Source organism: Prionailurus bengalensis, chromosome F2 (assembly GCF_016509475.1).
Source record: "Prionailurus bengalensis isolate Pbe53 chromosome F2, Fcat_Pben_1.1_paternal_pri, whole genome shotgun sequence".
Lineage (NCBI taxonomy): Eukaryota > Metazoa > Chordata > Mammalia > Carnivora > Felidae > Prionailurus > Prionailurus bengalensis.
Genome location: NC_057353.1, coordinates 55,046,572 through 55,068,200, shown reverse-complemented (window position 1 = coordinate 55,068,200; position 21,629 = coordinate 55,046,572). Strand labels below are relative to the sequence as shown.

Genomic DNA, 21,629 nt, shown 5'->3' with positions numbered 1-21,629 from the left:
AATTTTTGTCAATGACTTACTATCATATATATATAATCATTTTAAAACATTCTTATAAAAGATGAGACTTAATGATTTCACAGAACACAGTACATTATTTAAGTAGATTACAGAAATCAAATATAATATTAATATAAATACATTCTCATTTTTTCAAAAACCTAAATGAAATGTTCCAGAGTTTTAATAATAGGAATTCTTAATGTGGTTCAAATGACTTTTAACTTTTCTTAATTGCTATCAATAATCAATTCTTCTGTTTTTGAAAGTTCTTTTTTTTTTTTTTTTCGTAATCTCTACCTCTAACATGGGGCTTGAATTCACAACCCCAAGATCAAGAGTCACATGCTTTTCCAATTGAGCCAGCCAGGGGCCCCTATTGTTATCGATAATCAGACATTTAAAGTCGGCCGTTTTTTTCCCTTTTTTTTTTAAATTAAAACCAAAAATTTTTTTAATGTTTATTTATTTTTGAGAGAGACAGAGTGTGAGCGGGGCAGAGGCAGAGAGAAAGGGAGACAGAATCCAGGGCAGGCTCCAGGCTCTGAGCCAGCTGTCAGCACAGAGCCTGACATGGGGCTCGAACTCAAAAACCGGGAGATCATGACCTGAGCCGAAGTTGGACACTTAACCAACTGAGCCACCCAGGCACCCTTCTATTTTTTTTTTTTTTCTTTTAATCCAATTTAAAGACATGACTGTTGAGGCGCCTGGATGGCTCAGTCAGTTAAGGAGCTGACTTCGGCTCAGGTCATGATCTCAAAGTTCCTGAGTTTGAGCCCTGAGTTGGGCTCTGTGCTGACAGCTCAGAGCCTGGAGTCTGCTTGGGATTCTCTGTCTCCCTCTCTCTCTGCCCCTCTCCTGCTCATGCTCTGTCTCCCCGCAAATAATCATTAAAAATAAAATAAAATAAAATAAAATAAAATAAAATAAAATAAAATAAAATAAAATAAAATAAAAATAGGACTGTTAAGAATGCATGCTGTTCATTGATATATTTAGAAATATTCACAAAAATTGGAAGAACTAAAAGCAGTTAGTTGTACCTGGAGATTTAATATTCAAATCAATATTTAGAAGACTTGATAGATAAAGCCAAACACCAGTAGAGCATTTTCTAACAAGACTGTCAATGGAAAATCACCTGAATATAACATCTGATAACTAGAGAAAATATACCCAAAGTCATTACAATGTTGAGTTTTCACATCTCAGTACTGAGCTGCCTCCTACGTGACAGTCACATTCCTCCCAGGCTTTGTAGGAAGGAAATTGAAAGCAAGACCTCACCACCCCCAAGTACTCATCAGCAATTCTCCTTTCACTTCTTGACATATTTTAGGGTATACCTCAGGTCAAGATCAGGGACCAGGAAGGACATCTTTTGAATGGACTTATTTCTGTCCTTATTTATCATTGCATTTTCATTGGACTCTCAGACTCAAACCTGGAAATCAATGGAGGAGAGACAACAGATTACAGGGAACAGGACAGGGAAGAGGGCAGAAAATTTTATTACCCAAGAGAACTCTATACTTTAAAATGGGTCATTTGTGTTTATATGCTACTGGTTAACTAGTCATCATCTCTCTAGTTATGATTATTTTATATAGTGGAAATTGTATTAACCACAATTGAAGCCCAGTTGAAAATTTTAGCGTCTCATCTTGGCACTTGAGATGAAATCTGGAGTGAGAAAGACCCCAATTTTGATCCCTTCATATATATATTCACTATATAACTGGGAAAGCTCCTTGGCACACGTGAGTCTTTAAGCTGATATCTGTAACTAAGGAAGACAGTATTTACTTCATAGGACCATTTCTGAGAATTCAGATACTTAGCGTGGGCCTTACACTTAAAAGGTGGTTATTGTTCTAATTCCTTCTACAGGATACCACTAACTACAACGGAAATCTAGGGTTCTGGTGGCAGTGCAAGCCTCAGTAACAGTTTGTTAACCTCTGTTACCTGTCCAAGATCTCCCCTCTCACCTAAAGCTGTCATTCTCCTCTGAAAGCTTGCCTCCTTCCCTACCACACTCTGTAAAATTAGGTTAGACCTTTAATACTAATCCTCTGATGAAAGCTATTTACACTAAGGTATGAATGAAGCTTAACAGAAGTGTGGAATTTTTTCAATGCCCAAATAATCTGTAATAGAGATGCTGAGGGAGTTTTTCTTCCTGTGTAAGAGAAGTTCTGCTACCTTAGACAAATTGACACAGTACCTAAACATATTGATGAAGTATTGACCGGTTTTACCTCCTCCATATTTTCTAAATGGAAGAGCTCCTTATAGAGGCAAAAGTTAACCAAATGAATAGCTGTCAGAGAACCATAACCTATAAATACTATACTATTTTTTTTTAATTTTCACTTAAGTTGCTGTTTATTCTCACAGGAAAAACTTTAGTTCCACAAGAAAAAGGACCTTGTTTGTTAGTGCCTGGTGTATAGTGGATGCCCAATAAACATTTTTTGAAAGATCAGTAAAAATACATCATTTAACATTAGAAATTTGCAAAAATAAATTAAAAAGTAAATAAAAGCAACCACAACTTTGATTTATTTGAAAGCCACACAGAAAGGAGATGTCCCAAGCATTGTGTTTATGAGGGCAGCCTCTTTTTTTTTAAAAAAATTTTTTTTTTTCCACGTTTATTTATTTTTGGGACAGAGAGAGACAAAGCATGAACGGGGGAGGGGCAGAGAGAGAGGGAGACACAGAATCGGAAACAGGCTCCAGGCTCTGAGCCATCAGCCCAGAGCCCGACGCGGGGCTCGAACTCACGGGCCGTGAGATCGTGACCTGGCTGAAGTCGGACGCTTAACCGACTGCGCCACCCAGGCGCCCCATGAGGGCAGCCTCTTATAACTAGTCCTGAGTTTGAGTTTGGATGTGTGACCCTAAGTAAATCACTTAATTTCTCTGTTTCCTCCTTCTGTAAAAGGGGTATTGTTATTATGACTAAATAAGGTACTGAATGAGTAAAGAGCCTACAAAATTTCCTGACATAAAGCCCACAGGAAATGCTTAGTGTTTTTATTGAAACATGAAAGTTTGCTGAGGAAGGCATGGAGGTCCAGGAACTAAATGACAGCTGGATGTTCCGCAGTCATTTGGTAAAGCCAGAACCAAACAACCACGTTTCAAGTCCATTTATCTTTTTTTTTTTTTTTTAGTTTATTTATTTATTTTGAGATAGAGAGAGCACAAGCAGGTAAGGGGCAGAGAGGAGAGACAGAATCCCAAGTAGGCTCCCTGCCATCAGCGCAGAGACTGAGGTGGGGCTCAAACCCAAGAACCTGGAGATCGTGACCTGAGCTGAAATCAAGAGTCAGATGCTTAACAGACTGAGCCACCCAGGCGCCCATTAAGTCCACTTATGAGAAAGTTCTCCCCACTGTGCCAAGCTGCCTGCTCATCTCTTTATACATACTTTCTAAAACTACTTACAAGAAGAAAAAGATGTGCGGTTCACTTGCAAAGGCTTTTGGAAAATGCAGGATTCTCATCTGCTGGCTGGAAATGAGAAAACCTTGAACCGTGCTACACAAAGCAGTTACTATAAGTTCCCTAACCCTGAGTTTAGCAGACATGGAAAATTTTGTTCTTGAGCATTTGTGAGCACACAGATCAGGGAAACGGGAATCCAAACAGCAATCCTGAGGTGTCTTCAGGATGAATATGATATTCAGAGTCACGGAGTGCTTCACTTCCTCCTCCGGTCTCACCTCCCTCGGTTCCATGCTTTCCCCACAGCTGGTGCTGGAAACCGCGAATGGCTCGCTAGCGCGGGCGGGGGCGGCCCAGGGGCCAGAGCCGGAGGCGGCGGAGATGAGGCGAGGCTAGGCAGCAAGCGCCAGTGCAGAGCTCAGCCTCGAACACAGTTTTCCTCCTGGACCTGTCAAGTCAGACCTCACGTGTACACCGGGAGAATCTACCAAAGGCTACCTAACCAGCCGCGGCCTCTGAGCGCTGCGCTGATGTGCCGGGAGCGGAAGGTGAGTCACCCTGTCCTCCTCCCCGCCTCCACCCCGTGTCCAACAGGTGGGCTGGGGCTCGACTCCAAGGGGCCCAGTGGGTACACCTCTGGTCTCACCTGGGCAAGGCGCTCGGCTGCTCCCTTCACCCAGCCGTCGGTACTATTTAAACTCCTGCCCCAGCCCACGCCTGTTCTATTCCTTGTCTTTCTGCCTCCCCTTTCTCCTAAAATGAGAGCTCCGCTGTGCGCCGGGGAACGCGCCCAGAACGCCTGCTCTCCGGGAAACTTCTTCGGGCAGAAATGGCTAAACCGAAGGGCGCAAAGTGCCTCGATACGAGGCAATGGTGACCCCTAGTTCTTAGCGACTCACTGGGACTTCAGTTAAAAGTCATCATCAATTTCTCAACCAGCAGGTCAGAAACAGACGGAGGGAGAAGAAAATGGAGCGCGAGTGACAATCAGACTAGGATGAGAATGAATGGGAGCAGATGATGCGGCCCCCTCGCCCGGCGCCCCCTCCCCCACGTGCTCATACCCCCAGCGACTACTCCCGGGGAGGCCTGTGAAGCCGCCGCAGTAAAAGGAGACGGAGGAATATATATCCTCAAGTTGGAAAGGACTCTGACCCGGTTACCACTTCCTCGGCTTTCTGAACTTTTCCTCTCGGTCTCCTGGGCTGGAGTGAGTCTTGCCATCCCCCTCGCGTGCGTTCGTTCCCCTAAGAGGCATCCTGTCCTCCTCCTCCACTCTAGACCCGCCACCTCCCCCTGCACGCCCGCTCCACCCCCTAAGTAACGAGGCTTTGAATACGTACACCTCCCGGGCTAGGAATCTCCCTTGCAGATTTAGCGGGGGCTGAGGGCGTAAGTCCCGGAAGGTGTGCCCTGGGGCTGTCCCTGGCTGGGACCGCTCCTGAGCACTCGCCTGGGCGCGACCCCCTCCCCTCCCCGCAGCCTGGGCGCGCCGGGCTCGTGCGCTGTTGTCGCGCACTCGCCGCGCCCTAGCGGCCAGAGGGGGAACGAGCGCAGGGGTGCGCGGGTGGGAGGCACCCCCCTCGGGAACCAGGGAAATCCCGGCCTCCGCCAGGGGCCGTGCCACCACCCTCGCCCGACCGAGGCTTCCGGCGCGCCCCCAACTTTGTGGCGCCCTCAGGCAGCGGCGGCGGGGATGGAGCTGCCTTCCCGAGGGCGGGCGCCGCTGGACTCGTCTCTGGACAGCTGCTCCCTGACCTCGTTGGAGTCCAGCGTTTTCTGCAGCGAGGGCGAAGGGGAGCCCCTGGCGCTCGGGGACTGCTTCACGGTCAACGTGGGCGGCAGCCGCTTCGTGCTCTCGCAGCAGGCACTGTCCTGCTTCCCGCACACGCGCCTGGGCAAGCTGGCCGTGGTGGTGGCCTCGTGCCGCCGCCGCGGGGCCCTGGCCGCCGTGCCCAGCCCCCTGGAGCTCTGCGACGATGCTAACCCCGTGGACAACGAGTACTTCTTCGACCGCAGTTCGCAGGCATTCCGCTACGTCTTGCACTACTACCGCACCGGCCGCCTGCACGTCATGGAGCAGCTGTGCGCGCTCTCCTTCCTTCAGGAGATCCAATACTGGGGCATCGACGAGCTCAGCATCGACTCCTGCTGCAGGGACAGGTACCCGGGAGGCGTGCGGTGGCCGGGCTGGGAGGCGGGCGCAGTGGAGAGAGGGCGGCAGAGATAAGATGTGAGGCTTCGGAATCCTCGTGGAACACAGGCCTAAAAAACACCTGAGGCCACTTCTGAGCTGAAAGGTGGGGTGGCGGTGGGTCCGGAAAGTGTCAAAGCCAGCTTTCGATTGGAACTTTTTAAACCTCCTCCTTTTTTGGATAAGTGCGTGCCAATCCGTTTTTAAGACAAAGGAGGTCAGGCCTGCAATAAATACTTGATGATTGAATGAGTTAGAAAAGCTATGATCCAGAAGATGCATGTATAGGGATGTAGGTTTCAGTAGGGAGCATTATCATTTATCACTGAGAACCCTTAACTTGAGACTTGGGTGGAGAACTGCTTTAAATACAGAAGATAGAAAGTTGGTTCCTTGACTGTGAATGTTTCTGGGACTTTGATGACGACTTTCCTTTTATCTTGCTATTGGTACCATTTCTTCATGAATACCTCTACATCACACACACAAAAAGGTTCCATAGGACAAACTTCTGTTCTTGTTACAAGAAAAATGGGTAATAAAATGCATTAAAGTAGACTTGCTATGTATAAATCCTTTTGTATAAACTTCTAACAAGAAAGTACCATTTTAAAAATAATAATCTTAAATGAGAACTTTGGGGTACTGTGGGCAGGAGACAGCCCGGGTAAAATATGAATGGACATTTTCTGCATTTTACTGAAATAAAAAAGCATGACCTCTCTGCTAAGTTTAATCTTTTATTTTTTGGTTTTGTTTTTTTTTTTTACTTCTGTACTTTTAAAAAGTTAGACTAATCACCAAGTTGTTTTTTCTAAAAGATACTTCAGAAGGAAGGAGTTGAGTGAAACGTTAGACTTTAAGAAGGACACAGAAGACCAGGAGAGTCAACATGAGAGCGAACAGGACTTCTCACAAGGACCTTGTCCCACTGTCCGCCAGAAGCTCTGGAACATCCTGGAGAAACCTGGATCTTCCACAGCTGCTCGAATCTTTGGGGTCATCTCCATCATCTTTGTGGTGGTGTCCATCGTCAACATGGCCCTGATGTCAGCTGAATTAAGCTGGCTGGACCTGCAGCTGCTGGAAATCCTGGAGTACGTGTGTATCAGCTGGTTCACTGGCGAGTTCATCCTGCGCCTCCTGTGCGTGCGGGCCAGGTGCCGCTTCCTGAGGAAGGTGCCGAACATCATAGACCTCCTTGCCATCTTGCCCTTCTACATCACTCTTCTGGTAGAGAGCCTGAGTGGGAGCCAGACTACACAGGAGCTGGAAAATGTGGGGCGCATTGTGCAGGTCTTGAGGCTGCTCAGGGCTCTACGCATGCTAAAGCTGGGCAGACATTCCACAGGTATTCAAATTTCAGTGATGCTTTTTAATTTGCCATTGTTTGTAAACATTAGTGCTTGACTGTAGTCCCAGGGAAGTGACTCTGAATTGATACTCAAAATTACCAACTCCCATACTTTACCCAACCAAAATGGTGCTGGGAAGTTGTTATCACAAGTATAAAGAAGATGCCGCCCACACTCCTTCTCTCCATATGACATGTAAGAAACAATTTGACCACTTGTTAACCTCAATTTATTTCAACTGGCTGCTCAGAAGATGTACAAAAATTAAAGACACTCGGCCTCAAGAAAGTTCTAGATAATATATGTATAAACAGCACGTTAAAAGAGATGCAGAAATTATTCATGATACATAGGGACATAAGCCAGTTTCTCTTCTGTGTCCAAGGAAGGGCTTACGACACACATTCCTTGGCAAAAAAAAAAAAAAAAAAAAAAAAAAAAAAAAAAAAAGTCAGTCTTGCAATGCTTTCTCTGGCCATGCAGAAAGTGAGATGACCAGGCACTGTTGGCCGCCCCATAATTTTTGACAAGGCAATGGAAATATTTGCTTTGGAAGAAAGCAGAACATACTAATTACTAAATGCTTTGTCTAGTATCTAAGAATTTTCTTGTCCCTAAAGTGCGATGAATGAGAGAGATGGTAACAGAAATTCCTTAGCTTGTATCATATGAAGGCTTGAAAATCTAATGAACATTCCCCCTAGAAAAGTTCCCACACAACAACAATTGTGCATGAAAGCTACAGACAATGTCAGGGGAAGTCACACAAATCCGTTAGAGATGATCCCTATTTCCCTGAGGGTGGCAATTTTCAGTAGCTGGTCCTATGGCTGTTGGGTGTTCTGGAGTATATATGTGTTAACTGATGTTAGATTTTAATGAAAATAAGAATAAGAATCCCTTGAAAAGCTTGTTAGAAGGCAAATTCTGATCTCCAATCCATGAGGAGTCAGATTTTAGTATTTGGGGTCGGATCGAGGAGCATACATTTTAACAAGCTTACAAGTGATTTTGATGGACCATACGTTAAGAAACACTCCAGTAGGATGCCATGTTAATATGATACATATTAATACAATACACATGAATTACAAATAATTTAGCTATTTCCACCTTATTCCCCCAGATATGTGCCTGGTTGGTCACCTCAAAGAAGGTTGTGGTGGTTGTCACTTCCTATTAATATAGGGAGAAATTAACCTCAAATATGTTTTTCCCCCACATCTCTGAGGTAATTAGGACTTATTCGAACATAATTTTGGTAGTGTGTTTTCCTAGCTAGTCTCCCATACCAGCGATGTGATAATGGGGTTTCCAACAACTTTTAGAAGTACCACTCTTTGTTTTCTGACACACATAATAGGATGCTTTCTTCTAGTATTTATAAACTCTTCACAGGATTCAATTTAAAAACACCCAGTAAAGACTACATTTGCTCCTAAAAGAAAAGAAAAAGAAAATAATAGTAATTTCCACAATGTCACGTCTTCAAAGGTTTTTTTCAGTTCCAAAGCAGTACAAAGTATTAATAAAGACTTAATTTATTGAAAGGATATGAATGCTTCCATAAATATTTGACAATTTTATCTTAAACATTACATTTAGCAAAATGTAGATGTAGGTGACATATTTCCCCATGTATTAAACTATAAATATAAGTTGAGAGGTATTATAGAATAACAGGAGGGCCAGAGAGCCTAAGTTTAAATCCTGGCTCAGTAACTTTGTACTATTTATGCTGCTTCTCTGTGCCTCAATCTTCTCATCTGTAAAATTGCCTAATAATTACATCAATCTCCTATTGTTTTTGAGGATTATCTGAGTTAATAGATGTAATGTGCAGAAATTCAGACAACTTTGTTTTTCTTTACAAAATTATTTAGAACATTTCATCTTGAAATGAAAACAGTCTCCTCACTGTGGTTTTTCTCAAATGTGGTCAATTTATTTCAGAAATAAAATTTAATGCAGACACATCAAGGCCAGTTTTCTAAAAGGTATTCTAAAGATATTCTTTAAAAAATCTTCTTTTGAAGTTAAACGTCAAAATTAATATTCCTCAATCTTTAAAAATACTTGGTACATAATTTAAGAATATCTCAAAGTTTTAAGAACAAAATTTTAAAATAATGAGAGCACAAATGGTATTTTAATGAATTTTAAATAGTCTCTAGTGAATAAAATTAAAATAATTCTAGGAGATATTACTTCGACCTTCAGAGACAGTATCATTTTGGCTTCAGACTGATATGACTTCAAAACGTGGATACGCTTTTAGCAGTGTTCAGGAACTCTAGTTGTCAGGGGAGATACCTTATTCAAATTGTAATCCCATTATGGGCTCAACTGACTCTCCTTAGGGGCTGAGTTTCTCTAGAGATGGGATTGGATTCTCTTGGGTGTGTCTCCCAGGGGTTCCATATGTCCTCAGAATAGTAATAGGGAACACACCACTGCCTCACAGTGAATGAATTTTCTAGTAGCTTCAGTCCCCCATACCTTTCTGCAGTGAAAGGAATAATCTGTGTTCTAGTCTATCTCCTTACAGGAAAGCAGAAATTCTATGTACTCAAAGGAAATGTTTCCCCATGGCTTTGGTATTAAGGGTGCACATTTCAGTGGGTGTCATGGGAGTTCAGGACATGGTAAACCGTTAAGAATGTCCCATGATTGCATATGATGTTCTCACGTCAGCTTGGTCACTGATGCCTCACTCACTTTAGTCTCATGGAGGACATCCTTTACCCCTTCTGGCTTTCAGATAACAATACCCTGATTATGTTCAACTTCATTGGGAGGGTGAGTAAAGCAGACACATCAAATGTAAAGAGACGGCATAAAATCAGAAAAGTGTGCCAAAGCGATACATTGAAATGCACGTCTGCCAAGTGAGCCCTCCACTTGCGATGCTGCAAAGGCCTCCCATTTTGTGGATTAACATATAATTTCCATCATACATCCACTGCCTGCTTTTTAGTCTCATCTGTCACTTTTTTTGGTATAAATAGTAGGTGTTTAGTAAATATTTCTTTCTGTCTTTTTCAATCTGGCCCCACCAACTAGACTATGAGCTCCCTGAAGAAAAAGATAATGATTTCTCATCTCTATCCCCAGAACCACTGCCCAATGCTGCAGACATATTAGATGTGAAATGCACATTTGTGGGTGGATAGTCAGAAAGGAGAGGGAAGGGAGGAAAGCGGAGGGGTGGGGGAGGGAAGAGGTGCCCAGGGACTGACAGCAGTTGTTCTCTTACAGGATTACGCTCACTCGGGATGACAATCACCCAGTGTTATGAAGAAGTCGGCCTACTGCTCCTCTTTTTGTCTGTGGGAATTTCTATATTTTCAACTGTGGAATATTTTGCTGAGCAGAGTATTCCTGACACAACCTTCACAAGTGTCCCTTGTGCATGGTGGTGGGCCACAACATCCATGACTACTGTGGGATACGGGGACATTAGACCAGACACCACCACAGGCAAAATCGTGGCCTTCATGTGCATATTATCAGGAATCCTTGTCTTGGCCTTGCCTATTGCTATTATTAACGACCGCTTCTCCGCTTGCTATTTCACCTTAAAGCTCAAAGAAGCAGCTGTTAGACAGCGCGAAGCTCTGAAGAAGCTTACCAAGAATATAGCCACTGACTCATACATCAGTGTGAACTTGAGAGATGTCTATGCCCGGAGTATCATGGAGATGCTTCGGTTAAAAGGCAGAGAAAGGGCAAGTACTAGGAGCAGTGGAGGAGATGATTTCTGGTTTTGAAGCCACTTTCAGTTTATTTACAAAAGCTTGTGTACAACTAACTCAACTGATAAAGCCTTGATATGGATGTCTATGTACTGTTGAAGAGTCTCTTTTGAGTATACCACCTGTGTTAGTTTTTGCTGATATTTTGCTTGGTCTGCTAGAATAGTTCACGTCCCCCAAATCGAGTGCACATTGTTTCGACACAGTTGAGCCGCAAAAAATAGTCATTTAACATAACCCAATACAAGTAGGCCAAACGTCTGAATTGTCAAATATAATAGTGCGATACATCCAACAAAGTTAAAAGTTTTATGCATCACTAATTTTAAGGTTTTTTGCACCACTAATGTAAAAAGAATGTGAGTTAAGCTACACGGCCCAGAGAAAAGGTAAGTGAACATTTAAGAACATACTGGATATTCTTCAAGTAAATAAATCACTCCTTCCTCCATCGGTTAAAGTTGTTACATACAACAATTAGCTTTGCAAGCGCAAATCCTGATTTGATAGCCATAGATGGTGTCTTCCCTCTGGTGCAAACCACTCATCACAGAGGGACTAACTTCTGATTTCAGTCATTACTGTTGGAGGTGGGAATCCCCAGGCTGCTTAACCACTGACAGAACAGGGGCTTCAAGAACTGTACATTCTCATTGTCTCCACGGAGTGCAGTAGTGTAGCCTAAAGCAGGTTTCTCTTGTACCCCTTGGAAATTAGATGGTCTTTAAAAATCTCTTTATTGATGTGGTGTTCAAATTATGTCTTTAAAATCACGAATGTGTAAAGGTGAAGTAGTGAACATCCTAAAAATATACACTAAAAGTATTAAATAGTCTTATTTCATAACATGAGAATGATATGTTGACTGATATCACTGGATGAACTTGAAAATCTTTTATTTGTTAACAAAAATATTATAGATAGCTTTCTGGCTTTTGGGGTAAATAGCAAATGTTCCAACTTTGCACGCATTTGACAGCATTTGACGGTCATTCGTGATAATGATAAAATTCCTAGACATTCTGTTATATGATTAAAACCAAAAGTTCTAAACCTAAGAATTAGTTGATGATTCCCAATATTCTAGTAAATGAGTTTTTAAAAACTAAGAGTGATATGGAGTGTCACTTTAATACCTGCCTTCTCAGTGGGTGTAATAGTGTCCCAAAGGGATGAAATTGGTTCTTAGGGGGGAAAAAAATCAGTCCTTTTATTCAGAAAACACATACATACATGCAATACATAAACAGATATAGAGTATACCTATGGTGTTAAAATTTCATGGAGTGGAAAATTAGAGAAAAAAAATGCCTAAAAGGCTCCTTGCCTGGGTTGGGTGGTGATAAGAAATACATATTGAGAAATACTGCTTTAATATATGGCTATACCATATTTCATCAATTCTAGTTAAAACACTTTATTATATTATGAACCACGAAAACAAAAGGGATGGAGTGAAGGAGAGGGGTAGGGAAAGAAGGGAGGAAGGACAGAGAAAGGAAGGAGGAAATAAGGAAGGAAGGAAGGAAGGAAGGGAGGAAAGGAGGGAGGGAAAGAGGAAGAAGAGGGAGGAAGAAAGGAAGGAAAGAAGAGAGAACCCAGTCAATTATAAGATGCCATTGATTATAAAATCCGTCCAGATTTTGGATAAGTAAGGTTTTAAATACACATCTTAAATCAATAAAATATCATATATATTACCTCTGGTGTTTGGTGTTTAAGCTCTGAAAACATTTTCAGTGGTGTCATGAGCTTTAGGTTGTATGTTAAAATATTTTAATCCACTTGGCCTGTTTTCACTTCTCCCAAATATCGTGAAAGATGTAGGAGATATGAATGGTAATAAAGTAAATATTTTCCCTCTTACACAATGCACAGGTGCTGGAAGATAGCATAGGGTCACTAATTCTAGTATAAATCCCACCCATAATCTGAAGGGGAGATAAGACACAGAAGCCAAACTTACTGTGGCTTCTCTAAAACTCTCCCCATTAAGAATAGTTGCTCTGATCTAGGACTGTGCTCTATGCCCAAGATGTATTATGTCATTAATCCCAAAATATCCCTATTAAACAATTACTGTTATCCTGCTTTCAGTATTACATTTATTTATTCAACAAATACTTATTTAGGACCCATTTGTGCGCTGGGCACTAGGGATTCTTAAAGCAGACCAAGTCCTACTCTCTTGTATTTAATATTCTATTCAACAGTGTGAGGGGAACACAGATGATGAAATGGAGTCATAGGAGGGTGAAGTAACCTGGCTAAATTCACACACCCCATACACAGGTAACAGAGCCAGGAATGAATCCTAATTTGCTGAACCCTGAAAATGATACTCCCAAAAGTCATATTATAGATTTCATTATTCCCACACAGTTGTGGATAGGGATTCACTTTGTAGGCAGGCAAGTCAATTTCTTGTGTATGGAGAGGTTTACTATGCCTTAAGAAAAATTTCAGCTTATTCTCAGAGGTAGAATGTTGATTATAAGGAAAGGTCATTGTCATGCCTTACAGTCATTATAAAACAAGAAAAATACTATCTTTAGAATAATTAGTAGCTATAAAACAAAAAATAAGAAAAATGAAAAAACCATATGTATTCTATATAGATTTTTTTTTCTACCACCAAAGACTCTAAGCATGTTCTTCACAAATCTGGTATGTTAGTAGTATATATTTTGTCAAGATGTGGACATTTCAAAAGAAATTTTAAATACCATTGCTTAGTCACCTTTGCTGTTATATAAAATATCAGTGTACTTATTCAGCAATGTACATGTAAGCAAACCAAATTTAATTTAAGTAACATATGAAGTATCTGTTAATTTTATATCCCATCGTTTAAAAAACATTTGATATTTTTCAGAAATGTAAGACTTATTGCTATAAAACAATATATTTAATTTGTTTGGAAATATCAATAATGGAATTATTGGCTTTCTTTAAGCTATTTAGACAACACTAATTAAAAACATTTGTGTGCACAGAGGTAATGCTTGAGTACCTAAAAGAGCAATTTTAAGAAATCACTGTGGTATCTCTAGTAGAACTGGCGTGATGTTCGTGTTTTACCGGGTTTTTTTTCCTGTATGTACAAGGAATTGTTGCATTTGTCATTTTAATACAAAGTAGTATTAAGTATAATGAATTAGATGCACAAAGAAGTTAACTGAGGTAGAAATCTTAGTACTGTGTTTCATTGTGGAATTCCTACTCCTATTAAAATCTTTTGACTAAGCCCTTGCAGAGAATATATATGCTGGCCCAAGTTATCCGAGCAAAATATTATCATAGGGTAAGATTAATGCTTCGACAAACATTTCCACTGAAACATTTTGTTAACATGAAAAGCTTGCTCTTTTGAAATATTAGCCATTAATATCTCTGTCTTATCAGTCCTTCAATTCTGGCCCAAGATACCGTTTGGCAAATGACATGTGTTAGTGCTTCCCTTGGTGATTTTCCTTCGCAAAGCACCACCACTCCCGACATTGCTCCAAGCCATGCTGATACATGAAATAAAAATGTAAGGGTGCCTGGGTGGCTCAGTCAGTTAAGCATCTGACTCTTGATTTTGGCTCAGGTCATGGTCTCATGGTTCCTGAGATTGAGCCTCGCATTGGGCTCTGTGCTGACAGCATGGAACTTGCTTGGGATTCTCTCTCTCCCTCTCTCTGCCCCTACCCTGCTGGCGCACACTCTTTCTCTCTTTCTCTCAAAATAAATAAACTTTAAAAAAAACGTCACATAAGGAAAGTTTTACTCATAAACTCTGCAGGTAATTGCTTACATGATGTCTTTAGGGTTAATGGGAAACCTGAATACTCACCATCTCCATGTCCTCACTTGCCTTGTATTAGAATCACTCCCTTGCCTACCCCCCTCAACTCCATTGCCCCCCTCTTCCTTTTTGGTATTCAATCAGTAAGACCCAAAGCCTAATGAAATCCAGTCCAGTGCCTACTTGTGCCTGCCTCCGCAGAGCTGATCATGAGTACAGAAAAAACCAATGTATGCAGACTGCTCTCATTTTACATTCTTTCCTACAACCCCAAATGGGTTCTTAATGCTGCTAGGCAATCATACTGCAATTCCTGAATGTATTCACTCTCTCTAGATAAATATAGACCTCTAACACCTCCTTTTCATTCCACTTTCACTGAGAAAATAGAATCACATTTTCCACAAGGGCCGACACCCACATTTATCCACCTCCCTCCACCTGTGCCTATTCACTCTGCCTTTCCTCCTATTATGTGAATTGAACTGTCCATCCTACCCCTCCTCTCCAACTCTAGGACATTGCTTCAGGAAGCCTTCCCACTCTCCCTATTACACCATCACTTTTCCCCCTTGCTAGGGGATCATTTCTATTAACACAAAAACATGATTAATTGTTCCCATCTTAAAAATAAAAACAAAAGCAAACAAATGAATTTTTAAAGCTCCTATATCACCCTTTAAAGAACCTATATCACCCTCTAGGACACACCCCATTCCCTGGTCTCCTTTATGGCAAAACTCCTTGATAGCATTTTCTATATTCACTTACTCCATTTCTATATTCACTGTTTTCCCTATTCTTTCTTGAAAATCCACTCAAATCAGCCTCCCAACTCTACATATCCTAAAACTGTTCTTCTCGAGGTCAGCAATTATCCCAATCACTGATAAATTCAGTCATTAATTCTTAGAATTCATATTGCTTGATCCATCAGCAGCATTTTATAAGGTTATTGACTTGCTAGACACACCTTCTTCTCTTGACTTTCAGTCCACTGCACTCTCCTGATTTCCCTCTACCCCACTGCTCATTCATCTTTTCTGGTTGAGATGTTTAATCAGGATTTAATCCTCAGATCTATTCTCCTCTCTATTTACATTGCCCCGTTCATAAACCCATCCTGTTTCATGGCTTAAGTATCATTGATAGTCAACTTCCAAATTTGTCTCCAGACTAGCCCTCCCCCCCACTTCCTGCATCTTCAGATTTTTGTATGCAACTGCTTGTTCAATATCTACACCTGAATATCCAATAAATATCTCATTATTACCACATCTAACTGCAAATTATTTATAGTTTCTCCAAACTCTGTGTTAATTCAAATCCTCTGAGAAACAGATGCCAAGACGAGTGATTATTGTAATACCAATTACATGTAAGACATTTACCTGGGGAGGTGGAGGGGGAAGGCCTTGACGGATAAACGGGAGAAGTCTAGAGAAGGTGGGAAGAACCTTCAGACCATGATGCAAATCTGACATCTGTAAAGAAAAAATAGAGAAAAGGATTGAGTAAAAACAATCTCTGATAATAGCCCATTTCTGAGAAAACGTCAACCAAGTCAATGGAGAAGTAGCCCATCTCTTTCAGAAATGGCACTGTAGTCAGAGGATAACAGCTCAGGCTGTCAGTCAACTGTGCTCTGCTCAGGAGGAGATCTGAACGATGGGTTTTTATGGCCACCAATGTCAAGCCCTGGAAACACCCAGGTCTGCTTCTCCACACAGGTTCAGAAGTAGCCCCCCGTGAATCCCATGGGCCCCCTTTCTGAGGGAAATTTAGAAAATGAAAATTTAGAAAAGAGCATTCTTTATTGCAGTTGGTCTCAAAATGACAGCCGGTAGCCACCATCCACCTCTTGTACTAGCCACAGCTCCTCATCGCAGCACATTATTTACCCGCACTGGACCCTCGCGTCCTAAAAGAGTTATTTATAGAGAAAAGTCTCATCTGCTTATGCTTTTCTCTACCTCAAAGGAAATTTGGTATCTTAGAAAACACTTTTTCATTGCTGTGTACCGAGGTGCACCCATAGTTAATGATGCTGCATAAAATTGTTATTGCCATGCTACTTACTTTTATTCTTGAACAAACAAAAAAAATAGCATTAACAAAATGCTATTTCAGGGGAAATTTCAAAATAACTTAAATCCTGTCCCATTCATTTCTGAGTTGGTACCATCACACTCAGGATGATACTATTTTAATAGGGCACTAGTAAAAATCCAATGACTCTGAAAAATACTTTCATGTGTCTAGATTAGCTAATGTAAAACCACTGAGGTAGATAAACACATTTAGCTTTCAACAACATGATGCAACTAAATCCGAAGTAATGGAAGATAAGTTAACATTTGGAATTCCTTTTCATATTCTAAGTCGAGTGACATTTCTTCCAATTATATGCCTTCTTTAGAAGGTCTATAGTCTAAGAAGTTTTATAAGTAAAAGAAGATAATGGTGATATATGATTTTCTACATTATTCTATTGTTCAATATTCAAATTATTTCCAAAGAAATAATAATTGAACAGAAGAAGTTTTGAAAAGTTTGCTGCGTGCTACAGACATGCATGCATGGAAGCACACACAGAGACAAAGAAACAGAGACAGAGACACAGAGAGGAAAAGGAAGAGAGAGAAACAAAACTTTAGGATAACAAATGAGATTTTGAAATTATGGGAAGTAGACGTTCCTTGACATGTAACAATAATCACCTCAATACTTCACACTGGGTGCATAGATAGAATTTCAATCATCTTTCTAAGTAGGAAAACCAAATCCTCCTTAAAAAATAATTTCGGTTTCTGTAAACCAGGACAAATTTTCCTGAAACCATGTCTTTATACATGTCTTTGCTGTACAGCCAGTGTTTTATCTCAAAGTAGTCTATAATTATTATTGTCAACTAATTCTAAATGGTACATGTGAAAATAAAAGACAGTTACAGTTTCTATGGAAACTATACTTTGTAGGAAATTCATTGCAAGAGGCCTTCCTCCTAAAGTTAAAAACAAAAAACAAACAAATAAAGCTCTTCATATACAATAATATCCTCTGGACCACAAGCCATCAGGAAAAGAAAGAAAGAATAAATGAATAAAAATATAAAAATAAAAGCCACTCTTCTATCTTTAGCTGTACTTATAGCTTTTTCCTCATATGAGCTAGTTACCTTTAAGATTTCAGACAAAGGAAAATGACTCCTCCACGCATAACCGTGGAATTTCTTTTTAACTTTGAAGATAGAATATTTAACTTTGTAATCATAATTTGTAGAAATGTCTTATCACTGAACATTTGATAAATTATTTAACTTAGTACTCTTTTACTCTCCCTTTTTAGTTAAATATTCTATGCGTTTTTTCACACGGGCTAATAAAATGTGCTAATAACTTAAGCAAATCAATTCGTTTGATTCCACATCCTCAATGCCTGGACAAATGATCCTCTCTCGCCACTTGGCATTTGTCATATTATTTTATGAATAAATCTTCAGAGAAATTTTAGCAAATATATTGGATAATTCAAGTAACAAAATCATCTTTCTTACCCATTTCTGACATCTTTTTTCTAGAACTTTTTTTCAGAGCACAGAGCCTACGTCTTTCATTTAATTTCATATGACATCCTTTCAAAGACATTGTATATATGCAGAGGGAAGGACTAGTTACCTCGTACTTACATGAACGGGATGATTTATGATCTAGGAACAAAAAAGTATTGTGGCACTGTTTGTCTAGTCCATATCAGAATTGGCAAGAACAATACCACAACAGCCTTTTTCTTCCTTCTTCCAAATTTTAAAGACTGGTAGATTTGTGGATCAAAGAATGTGTTATAAAAGAAAACACACATCTTGGAGTCAAATAAAACTAATTTTTATAAAACAAATAGTAGATCTATTTTTGATTCTTGTGCAGTATTCCTCTGCATTATCATTTTAATACCAAAATGAGATGTGTATTAGAAGTAATTGTGTGACTCTCACTCTTAGATTTGGGAACAACTTGTGTTATTTGAACACATAGGGTGGCAGCAGATTATAAGAACAGCGGGAAAGGGACATGGGAAGGATGTACAGGAAGCACATGTTGGCCAGAAAACGATTACTTAATTTTGTTTCTTGATTTTGTGGTGTATGATTTTGTCTGTCATTATAATTGACACGTTAAGATTTCACAAGTTAGGGGCTCCTGGGTAGCTCAGTCGGTTAAGCCTCCGACTTCAGCTCAGGTCACGATCTCAAGGTTCCTGAGTTCAAGCCCCAAGCCCTGCGTCTGGCTCTGTGCTGGAGCCTGCTTCGGATTCTGGGTCTCCTTCTCTTTCTCTGTCTGTCCCCGACTTGTTGTTCATTCTCTCTCTCTCTCTCTTTCTCTCTCAAAAGTAAATGCATAAACATTAAAAAATAAAATTTTCTAATTAAAAAAAATATTTCACAATTTCATTTTGTAGTACCATAATTTACAGTGGTTTGTGAACCAGAACAAGTAATTTTTACCTGCTATTGGCAAAATTGTGTATTCCAAGGAGGTTTTCAAGCTTTCTGTGAATTTTGTGAAAGGTTATCAGTAGTATGACAATCGCTCAGTTGATGGTAATAGTAATATTTAATTGAATTAAAACAAATTGTCCGTAAAATATTGCTTTATTATGTTACAAAATGATAATGTGAAAATTATAGGACGTGTTTAAGATCTAATGCTGGAACGAACTTAAAGTGTAAGTAGTGGCAATATTAATTTTTTTTAAATCTATTTATTTTTGAGAGAGAAAGAGAATGCGAGCCTGGGAGGAACAGAGAGGAAGACACAGAATCCAAAGCAGGTTCCAGGCTCTGAGCTGTCAGCACAGAGCTCACCTCATGAACCTCAGATCATGGGAGATCATGACCTGAGCCGAAGTCAGACTCTCAGCTGACTGAGCCACCCAGGCGCCTCAATAGTGACAATATTTGAAACAAATTACCACTGTACCTCAGCAAACTTCTGTTTCATGATGACAAATTTAGAAAATAATTTTATTACATGTAGAAGCCTCAATAAAAATAACAGATTTCAATATATTAATTTTAATGATATCCCTGCAAAAAGAAATATTTAAAACTTTAAAATGGAAAAAATAATTGAAAATATAGCAAACTGATTGTCACTAAGTCCCCCCCCCAATATTTTCAAAGATTATCAACATACTTCTGTACGTTTTCTATAACTATTATTACAAAAGGTATTCTTACCTTATTTAGTTCATAATTTGGGACAAAGGAGACAATAAAAGGCTCACACAATTTTCCAAAGAATTATTCCTACAGTATGTATGGAAATGGAATGTATGCTTTTTAAAATGATGTATCAGGTGATACATTCAAAATTATGCTTCTTAGTGATAAACACTATGTCTAAAATTAATTAAACTTACTATATCATCCTGAAATGTACTGATTCTCCCAGGAAAGGTCTAAGAGAGATTGTGTTGGGAGACAATTTGCTATGTGTCTCTTGCATTTCTGCATATCTTGCAAACACACTGATAGCCTTGTTTCAGAATATCTTTTCAAGGATGACTGTATAGCATGAAATGTTGGAAAACAGAGATAGTGTCTCCTCTGATACAGAGGTAGATTTGTATGATGCCCAGGATAATAAAGATAATGTCTTCCTTTGAGCCAAAGTTTGGACATGTTTACTTGAAGCCTTTTAAACATTACAGTTTTCCTAACTTGAGTTTCTCAACTGTGACACACATCTATTACTCGTGCATCGTCGACCACAGTCATATCCATGTCACCTGCATAGGACTTGGGAAGCAAGAGAAATATGGAGCTCATACTATACCATTTGCCAGGAGTAATAAAGCTCTTCATCTCTGTCCCAGGAGTCTCATATATTTTACCAGGAAAAGGGAAAAATCTCAGACACCTCACAGTTCTTGACAGATTGGAAGCTCAAGAGTGAATTTCATGTTTTTTAAATGTAAAGCAACCACAGTTGGCAAATATTTTCTATGTGGTATTTTGGTAATAAAAGTGGTATATTTAACTGGTATTTTAAGCATTCATTATGGACTAAACTTTTGGGGGAGAAATTAACAATACTGTCAACATATGTGAAGGTTTCCAAAAGTACTGTTATCATTATGGCAAACAAGATTCAAAAGTTATCACCTATCTCCCACATATCCCAAAATACGTTGTATCACATTGAAGAGGGCACTAATAATGAAGGAGGTTTGAATGAAATAACATTAGAAATATATTTACATCTTATTTCTCTGTCTCAAACTTTTAGTCATTACGTTATTGAAGAAAATAGAAAACTTTTACAAGAAAAATCCATTTGCTATTCAAAACCCTACATAAATAATTGAATTAAACTTCACGCCTAGAAGAAGTAAATTATTACAATGCACTCATTATTGCAGCTCATTATAATTATTTCAATCTGGTTTTTCTTTTACATTGAAAGGTAATTGTTAGATATTATATGTATTGTGATTTTGGATGGCAACTAATTCATTCTTTGTATTGTGAAACAGAGGAAATTGTTATTATTCACATTTTACTTCATTGGCCCACCATCTTCATCCTTGACTAAGATGGAGAAATATAAGGAAAAAACTCAACCAGGCATAAACAGCATGTGTAACTTTGTCTTTGTGTATTATGGACAGCCAGACATACATATCACATTAAATTAAATATTTTCTAATTTCTAGAAAGTTAGTTTGAGAATCTTTCTTATGCTGTAGTAGACATTAACAAAATTATATTTTATATGAAAATGGTTTTATAGGGGAACCTGGGTGGCTTAGTCAGTTAAGTTTCCAACTTCAGTTCAGGTCATAATCTCATGATTCGTGAGTTCAAGCCCTGCATTGGATTCTGCTTTGACAGTGCAGAGCCTACTTGGGATTCTCTCTCTTTCACTCTCTGTCTGCTTCTCTCCCACTTGTGCTCTCTCTCTCTCTCAAAATAAATAAATACATTTAAAAAAAGAAAATGACTTTATAGAAAAGCAAACTATATATTACGTGTGTGTGTGTGTATGTGTGTGTGTGTATACACAAATCAGAGG

General features: G+C 39.7%; 1 protein-coding gene and 1 long non-coding RNA gene across 2 annotated transcripts; both read left to right on the top strand.

The window, feature by feature from the left end:
- The first annotated feature begins 3,333 nt into the window (after window positions 1-3,333).
- LOC122495731 lies at window positions 3,334-4,618 on the top strand. Its single transcript, XR_006300549.1, has 2 exons — window positions 3,334-4,007; window positions 4,399-4,618. It is a non-coding gene; the product is annotated as an uncharacterized LOC122495731 (long non-coding RNA).
- Window positions 4,619-5,058: 440 nt separating this feature from the next.
- Window positions 5,059-11,872, top strand: KCNV1 (potassium voltage-gated channel modifier subfamily V member 1). The gene is made up of 3 exons (XM_043601621.1): window positions 5,059-5,622; window positions 6,475-7,004; window positions 10,267-11,872. The coding sequence occupies exons 1-3, from the start codon at window positions 5,156-5,158 to the stop codon at window positions 10,776-10,778; spliced, it is 1,509 nt and encodes a 502-aa protein (XP_043457556.1). The 5' UTR covers window positions 5,059-5,155; the 3' UTR covers window positions 10,779-11,872.
- The last annotated feature ends 9,757 nt before the right edge of the window (window positions 11,873-21,629 follow it).

What these genes read in the sequence shown, in the direction of transcription:
- KCNV1 (XM_043601621.1), top strand. Translation starts at nt 5,156, where the DNA reads ATGGAGCTGCCTTCCCGAGGGCGGGCGCCGCTGGACTCGTCTCTGGAC. An exon ending in GACTCCTGCTGCAGGGACAG is followed by an intron (nt 5,623 to 6,474) that starts GTACCCGGGAGG and finishes TTTTTCTAAAAG; the next exon opens with ATACTTCAGAAGGAAGGAGT. An exon ending in GCTGGGCAGACATTCCACAG is followed by an intron (nt 7,005 to 10,266) that starts GTATTCAAATTT and finishes GTTCTCTTACAG; the next exon opens with GATTACGCTCACTCGGGATG.